This window comes from Acyrthosiphon pisum, chromosome X, assembly GCF_005508785.2.
Source record: "Acyrthosiphon pisum isolate AL4f chromosome X, pea_aphid_22Mar2018_4r6ur, whole genome shotgun sequence".
Classification (NCBI taxonomy): domain Eukaryota; kingdom Metazoa; phylum Arthropoda; class Insecta; order Hemiptera; family Aphididae; genus Acyrthosiphon; species Acyrthosiphon pisum.
This window is the reverse complement of record NC_042493.1, coordinates 120,839,640-120,848,700: the sequence shown is the minus strand read 5'-3', so window position 1 is coordinate 120,848,700 and position 9,061 is coordinate 120,839,640. Positions and strand designations below refer to the sequence as shown.

The 9,061-nt window shown below is 28.1% G+C and overlaps 1 protein-coding gene across 1 annotated transcript; it reads left to right on the top strand.

The window, feature by feature from the left end:
• Positions 1 to 1,745: 1,745 nt before the first annotated feature.
• LOC100573363 lies at positions 1,746 to 6,727 on the top strand. The gene is made up of 4 exons (XM_003245642.4): positions 1,746 to 1,998; positions 2,989 to 3,186; positions 4,019 to 4,158; positions 6,190 to 6,727. The coding sequence occupies exons 1-4, from the start codon at positions 1,905 to 1,907 to the stop codon at positions 6,433 to 6,435; spliced, it is 678 nt and encodes a 225-aa protein (XP_003245690.1). The 5' UTR covers positions 1,746 to 1,904; the 3' UTR covers positions 6,436 to 6,727.
• Positions 6,728 to 9,061: the final 2,334 nt, after the last annotated feature.

The following is a 9,061-nucleotide window of genomic DNA, read 5'->3' as shown; positions in this document are numbered from 1 at the left end:
AAATTCGATCCTTAAATACTTGTAAAAAAAATTTGTGCCTTTGTATTTTTGATATTTTTCAACTGCTATTGTAACAATATATCAGGAGCCTTGCATTAAATTTTTACACTTTTTGACCCAACAGATAAAACTTTATTGATATTTATAGAAAAAAAAAACTAAAAAAATTAAAAACTGAGAATGTCCGTAAACTGCTCAAAAAGAGTCAACTTATTTTCAAAATTGTATCGTGTATAGAAAATGCTAATATAAACATTCAGTGAAATTTTCAAATATCTACATTCATTCGTTTTTTAATAACAATAAAATAAGTATATTGTCACATAAGAAATCGAGTGAATATCAAATGTTGTAAAAATATGAATTTCAAACGCTCATAAAAATTTAATTTGACTTTCTTGTAGACATTTTATTTTTGATAAAGGTAGACAATATTATGAGGAATCTTGTATTACATTTTCAAATATTTTTACTCGACAAATAAAGTTTTATTGACATTCATAGAAAAAAAACTAATAGTATTGGAAACTGAAAATGTCCCTAAATAGTTCAAAACAAATCAAAATATTTTGAAAATTTTATCATGTATAGAAAATAGAAATATAAACAACCAGTGAAAATGTCATATATCTATGGTCATTTGTTTTAAAGTTACAACAAAAACAAAAATCAATTTTCTCGAAAACAGATTTTGCGTAAAAATTCCCGTTTTTCCTTAATTTTTCTTTTGTTTTTCACGGCGCTTTTGAAAATTACTGGGAATTTTAAATTTTGACTTCCCTAATGCACCATTATATATTGACTTTCCCGTCGAACAAGATATTGAAATTGAAAATCGAAGCATTATTTCGACTACTTATCGTTTACACAGACACAAAAATAAAAAATTAATTAATTAAAAAAAAAACACAGATTATTGTAAAACCAATACATTCATTACTCCGCTCAGAATCTTACTATAAAGAATCGTTCACTCTTACAGTTTTATAGGTACTTAAAAAAATCTGAACACTACTTAAATTTATGTGGAAAAACGCCTGAAATATTTTCTTCATTCTTCCAAAATCATTTTATCATTCATACCATTGTATCGGTCTTCGAACAGTCATATTTATTGCGTCAGTGGATCGGGAAGCACGTTAGATAACGATGATGACGAGTTTCAAGCATATATAATATAAGATACAGTCAACTCGCGATATAACGAATATCGATATAACGAAAATCTTGATATAACGAATAAAACTACCGGTCCCTTGAAAATATCGCGGTATAATATAATTTCGATGTAACGAACTTTCGATATAACGAATTTTTTTCTCGGTCCCTTGAAATTCGTTATATCGCGAGTTGACTGTATTTATATTAATTTAGTATCTTTCGAAAAGTTGATATGGCACTTTTGTATGAACTGAGTTACACTTAAACCGAAATATACAGATTTAATGTTGTGTTATTATGTTATTAATTGTCCATTATTCCACAGGTAGCTCTTTTATTCCTACCTTGTACCTACCTATACTTTATATTTTTTTGGATATTTTTGCTGAATAGTAGATACGCATAAAGACGTTATATTAATATAATATTGTATGGTGGGCGGGAGTACTGGTCGTTGCAGGCCTTATTATACTGTAAATATATCAAGCGGGTGATGGGGGACTACCACCACTACCACCACCACTGCCGACGAGGCGACCTATAAAAGGGCTAACGAAGGGTCTTCGTAACCATTGTGCGATCCGTAGCCTTACCTACTACTTTTCCAGTTCACTTCCCGTCTTGTATTTTTTTCAACCCCATTCTGTGTTCAGATATTTAAATTTTCTTACAACCGTTTGTTTAACTTACATTATTTTCTTCGTCTTCTCAATTTTCCTGCAGTTACAAAAAGCAACACCATAATGAATTCGATAATAGTAGCGACTATTTGTGCTTTGTTCATTACTTTCAGTGAAGCAGACATCAAAGAAGGCAGTCTTCCGAATATTCCAGCACGTAAGTACTTATAAAATTTAGTTAGTAGTTGACAGTGTAGGGAATTACCTAGATAAATTATTTAGATAAGATTTTTTGAAATAAATTATCTTTTAAAGTATCTAGATAATTATGTTACGATTTATCTAATGTTTAGCTTAGATAAAAAATGAACTTATCTAGATAAATATTATAGTGCCCCTACAAAATTATAAAACCAATGTCACTAAAATTCTAATAAAATATAAATTATTTATCAAATTAGAAGAATATATTTCTTGTTATTATTGCCAACGGCAGTATTACGATATTACGAGAGCCTGTGTGCGGGCTTGCACTATACATCGTTCTCTACTAGCCATAATGAGCATATTAAAATTAATTAGGTATAGGTTTATTTCCCCATCCATTTAACAAATAAATTAAAATTAACTTCGTAGAACTGTATTTCAAAGACTCAATCCGTTGTTATTATATTGATATAAATCTAATATTACAAAAGTACTAAAAAACAATAAAAATAAGTGTAAAAAAATGGTATTTATCTAGATAAATTACATTTATGTTATCTTTATTTTTATCTAGATAATATTTTGTCAAAATTATGATATCTTATCTATATAATTTTTTAGTTATCTATTCCCAACACTGTTAGTTGAATGGAATTCCTTATAATAGTAATAAGCTTTTTTCAATTTTGAAATATTTTTTTTTAGATTTCGAAACAATTTTATCTTAATTTTAAATATTACTTTACACTCATTATTATTGTTATAATTTTTTCACTTTTCAATCCATTTAATATAACAACTGTGATCATAACAATTAATCTCGTGTAATTTTACACACATTTTAATACAATTTAATAATAATGGAAAAAATACAGAGCAATAAATATAAGGATATACGATAACTATAAGAAAATTGTATTTGTATTTTTTTCCTGACACCCCTAAACCATTTTAAATACCAAACCTATACTAATAATTACGAAATTTTTCGATATACTAGGTGTTACAGACATTCCATTGTTGGCTAACATCATAGATGCGTGCTTGTTGATGGGAAAGGCTAATTATTCAGTGAGCAGCATGAGTTTGGATTCACCACAGGTCGGTGGTTGTGTCCATTTCAACGTAGAAAAAGCATACATGGAAAAAACATTTAACTTGTGGCTTGGCAATAGCAAGCAACAATGCGGTCAGGAGGGTACGTGTAACAAATTATTATTTTAGAACAATACAGGATTCTATGCTGCTACCTACTGTGAAAGTTATTCTAGTTTGTTAACAGTACCTATAATAATATTATTTAGGTACTTATTATATTACATAGAGCGAGTGCATATTAAATACATTGTTATGTTGTTATTGTTCATTTGAAATTCGTATTGCCCAGACAGTGCCATTTAACCAAATATGGGTAACTACTATATTTTTCGTGAAGTATAGTAAGTTCTTATATTAATATAATATGTATGTGAGTATGTTCCAAATCGATTTTACTATTTAATACTCTCCTTTATACTTTTTTACACAAAAAAAAATATAGGAAATAACGATCACACGTATGTAATTATTTGATTATAGTAATTTTAGTTAAAACTGAAATAATGCATAATAATATTAAATATAAAAAAATAACAAAAAATAAAATTTGAGTACCTTCTTATATTTTTTAGGAGTCTTGTTCTCAAATAATTTTATTAGAAATAGAAAAGAATGTTTTAAATGTTATAGCACCTACTATAAATAAGCATAACAATTTTACCGCACCCAACAATTTATACCTCCCTCAATTGCCCCCTTCGACAACCCTCTTCCTACTCACTAATCCACAACATTGCGGTATTACACTGTTCGAATTAATTTATAATCTACACATTTTAGATTATAAATTGTTTGATGATTATTCAATGAGGAATAGGAAATACGGGCAACACTCATCCCAATGAATTTTAATATATAAATATAATTCAAAAATATCTTACCATATCACATTTATTGAGCTTGCATATTATTTGTTCTGTTGTCTACGGAAGACTCAGGTATGGAAGAAATCAATTTTTCCTGTGACGAATATCCCAAGACGTCGACGGTAAATAACAATGATGGAACCAAGTTCGTACGTCTATACGGCCAAGACGTCAACAAGACTGGTGTGGAAAGTATCAGATGTGCCGTAAGTATAATAATTATAACTGAAATTTGTGCATCTGAAAACATATTTGGATTCGTTATAAAATTAGCTTAAGACCAATCATTTTTTCAATTCCCTATAATCAATTTAGATATAAGGTTTTCAGATTTATAACTACATATATTTGACGTCTTGATGCTGTGTTTCAAATAAGATTAGGTAACCTCAGTTATAGGCGGTATGCTTCTGCGTGGTAATGGTTAGGAGCGCAAACACGTGCTCTTGTTACACCTACGTTATTTTTTAAACAACCGTCAAGCTTGCTTCTTGCAAAATTAACCAAGTAAAGATTTTTTCAGCCACGGATCGTCGTCGGAAACCGATTTAAACGCTGGTTGAGGTGTACTCGGTTAGGGGGTGAACAGTTAAATATAAGATAGGGTAATAAGCCAGCAGTTAGACGTTATACAGATTTTAAAAACATAATTGTTACAGTGGTCTGACCAATCCTGACAAAAATCAGTCACCACCTAAGACAACTCTTATTTGAGACACAGTGCCAATTACTTCATCTAGATTTATTGAAAATTTGATATTTTACTAGGTTAATTAACAATATACCTACTCACGTCTAACAGGTATATTTTTTTTCGGAATATAACATATAGGTACCTATATTTAATATGTACCTACCTACAAATAATGAATGATATTATTAATAATTTTTTCTATTTTTTTCACCTACCTGTCTTTGAATTTTATAACATAGGTACCCCTCTTATTATGCTATCTAGTAGTGTTGGGCAACGATATACTTTTGTGTATCGATTTCGTTTAGATTTTTCTGATATCGATATCATATCGTAATATAATTTTATGTTTACCTAAACAATTAAAAAAAAACTTTTCGTATTCATTTAACTAAATTTATATCACATTAAGGAATTTACTTTATTAAGCTAATTAATATTTATTATTTATTATTGGTACACCAACATCGTACACATTTAACATACATAATTATTACTTATTAGTTATTTATAATAAACTATTAACTAAACATTTGTTTTACCTAGTTAATTACTAGTAACATACAAACAATTAAGTAAATAAAATAGTAAATGTAGATATATTTCTACTATAAACAATGGAACTCTTACTCGCTCGACAGAATACTTTTTTTTTTATCTAATATAACACCACTATCATTAATTTCAAATCCAAATGTTTTCCAAATATCACTCCTAGACCCAGGTAGAGGCACCAATTATAATTCAATCATCACTAAAAATAATATTGTACCCAATTTGAAATTAATAATTATCACTGTACGATAAATGTCAGAAATGTTTGAAAAATAACGGAGTAACGGACGTTTACGTCGCACCGACGACACAAATTACACTGTGAATTACGGAAAAATCTGAACGATATCGATACCTACACAAAATTATATTGTGGCCCAACACTGACTATACCGTGTTCCTCTTAAAAGCCAGCAAAATTATCCTTTTTAGTTAAAATTATAATGAATTACTATTAATAACAATAATACAATAATCTAACTATAATTTATTAATAGTGTACAATAATTGACATTTCACCGGAACACGTGCACCAAACGTTATCAGCTCACAGCTATTATTATTTAATATTTCTTATAGCTTAAAACCTACAAAATATAGTAAATAATAAATACTAAATAGTAAATACCATGTATTTTTCTAGGAAAATAGATAGTATCTAGGTATGCATAACCATAATACGCTAAATTTTTATTTTACTCTAGGAACTGCATTTTAGATTATTCTTTTAACTTTTTTTTCTATATAGTGTTATTAAACGCTTAATACACTAATTTGTATGATAACATAATTATTTAAAAATTTCTAATTATTATATGTGTACTTAAAACGTATAAACGATAATTTTATGTAATTTTGAGCTGACACCAGACTTAGTCCATTTGAATCCGAATACGTGCTTCCCTCTAATTTGATTTCCTAAGATACATAATATTATGACTTGGTTGATTAATTGTTTTCTGTTTCTCTTTTTTTTCGTATTCCGAAGTTGTTCGAGAAGGACGGAATCAACAGCACAATTTTCCGCCTAGCAGTGAGTGGTAACAATTCTTGCTCTGGTTTGGCCGAGCTTTTCGAAGAAAAACTTTCAACGATCCCCGAAGGATCCAATTTTCTACGGTTAACAAGAGACCCAGAACACCAGGAACACCAATCAAGGGACAGACGTTCGGTGGCAAATGCTACGTCCACAGTTCAAAACCAGGACTGGTCTACTGTGTGGATGCTGGGTTGATAGGTTTTAGTACCTAAACAATTGATAGGTTTTATTACCTAAAAAATTTTTTTTTCGATTATTAACAATTTTTTTCTTTGTAAATGGAATTTCTTTCTTCCATAAATAATAAAATAAATAAATAATTATTACAATAAAAACTTTCATCAAATAACCCAATTGTGCATTTTATTTGTCTTGTAATTGCCAGTAGGCAAACTAACAAAATATTTTAATTTTCTGTAAAATAAGTGTGCCATGGAAATATTTCTTTTTTTTATAACAAAAAATATATTAGTTTTGCATTATTGGTCTGTGAACGATTTAGATTTATACTGTTATGCTACCAAACATACCTATCCTGTTCGGTCCATTATCATCTTTAAGAATAAAAAAATATAAGTACCAAATGCGAATTATACCATTGTAATAAATATAACATCATCTGCTACAATTAGGTATCTGAATTTGAAATATTTCAATGAAATTATGAAAAATATTTTTTTTTCTTTTAAACGTGTTCAGTTATATATGGTTAGAAATAATACATTAATTACACACTGAAAATATTGATAGTGAATAACTTATCAGTTAAAATCACGGACTAAGATCATAGATAATAAAATAATGGACAAGCCATAAGCCATATCTTATCACACGTGCATGAACGTTACAAGAGGTCTTATAATAAAATAATAATAAAATCTCTTGCTAGAGTAAGAAGCACTATATAAAAGCTGTCTGTCTCTCATCCACATTCCGGTACGCAAACTACTCGTACATTAATATAGGAATGGCCTATCCATTATTTTATTATCTATGACTAAGGTTAACACGACTGGAAACGAACAATGGTGAACGGTATATGAAAAAATTCACATCTGTCACGAAAAGTCAACGAGTGATTGTGGCCTCATCTATTAGTATTTGTCTTTTTTCATCAGCTTCATACACTGTTTTATGGCTATTCAGTGACTTATACAATTTTGTCGCCACGATCGCTCGTTAACTTCCCGTAACCACTAACCAGGGCTCTTTAAAAACTTCTATTATAGCTTCTATTACAGACTTACCGTAACAGATCTTGGTCAAATGATAAAGGTTCGTTTCCAGTCCTGTTTATCTTAGTCGGTGGTCATAATTATCACTTATCAACCAAGGTTTACGAATTACTACAATATGTTCATGGTCAATGGTTATAAATACTTATAATAATTATAAACTTATGAATGAAGTTCGTAACTAGGTATACCTATAACTGCATAAAATATGGTTTAATTGTATTAACTAAATTATATGTTCAGTTATCAGTTTATCACTTATCGATTGAAACCCTATTGGATATTAAATTATTATTCTTCGTCATATTTTTTGGAGCCAAATTATTTGAACATGTCGTTGTTATTTTGTGTATTCATTTTTCATATTGTATCTTGGACGTTAATATATTTCATTTTTATTTTTTCGTAAGCTCAAAATAAAATCATGTATGAGATAGGTACTCTTTACCTACATAGAGGAGTTGAAGTATAAATTTTTAAAAAAACGCTTGGGTATAACGTGTATCATATATGTTAGGTATGTTATGAAAATCATTGTTTCTTATTAATGTTAACATGTATTATAATTATATAAAACAAAAAACATAATAAATATTAAAAAGAAACAGTAAAAGGAAACCAGTACTTAGGTATATATTATAAAAATCATAGTTTTCTTGCTAACGATTCACATGAAATAATATAAATTATAATTATAATTTATATATAATAAAAATATAAAACAAAATAATATTTAAAAAATAAAAATGAAATAATTAACAAAACTCCAATATTTCACAAAACATTGAAATATTTCATGAAATATTTCTCATACTTCAAACACTATGTATAATACACAACAATTAAACATTTTTGAATTTTAGAAATGTAAATCTTTTATGATAAAATAAATTATTTACTGTAATATTTTACCAAATTGATCTTTACATCTCTACTTTGAATTGTGAATAGTGAACCGGCGTGGTAGTCGGTATATACCTACCTACAATTATCAGGAAGGAAACTTTTCGTTATATTTTTTTTTAAATGTTATCGATGTATAAATGTATAATTTACCAAGGGTAGGTATTTGATATGTATATAAAATAGTATAATATTATTAACCAACTACAAGGATTAAATAAGTAATAACTAAAAATAATGAAACTTCTGACGGATAATTAAAAATGTGTCAAAATATAAGATATTTAGGTATGTCAAATATGCATTTGAATAATGCAGTCAATATTTGTTCTTTTTAAAACGTATTTTTCTACCACTATTTAAAGTAAAATGAAATTTCAGCCTATAAACTGATCTGAAAAATGTTCTCCTTTTAAATTAAAAAAAGGTAGGTAAGTGGATTTCGCTCTGCTAACCTAACCTATAATAAATTCTAAATTAATCATATCACAATATCCGTTGGGTACTTATAACGCGTTATACATCAAGAACAAACCGTGATACTATCATAGATATATAATAGTATACTTAAGAAGTTTCAAGTATACCCACGAAATATATTATACAATCATAACAAAATAACTAAAATAGTTATTCCAGGTTTTTTAATATGTAATTTCGTCCAAATTTGAACTTAAAATGAC

Bases quoted from the DNA above. Each gene is read 5' to 3' on its own strand.
- LOC100573363 (XM_003245642.4), top strand. From the start codon at position 1,905: ATGAATTCGATAATAGTAGCGACTATTTGTGCTTTGTTCATTACTTTC. The intron at 1,999-2,988 runs GTAAGTACTTAT...TCGATATACTAG, and splicing joins TCTTCCGAATATTCCAGCAC to GTGTTACAGACATTCCATTG. The intron at 4,159-6,189 runs GTAAGTATAATA...CGTATTCCGAAG, and splicing joins TGGAAAGTATCAGATGTGCC to TTGTTCGAGAAGGACGGAAT.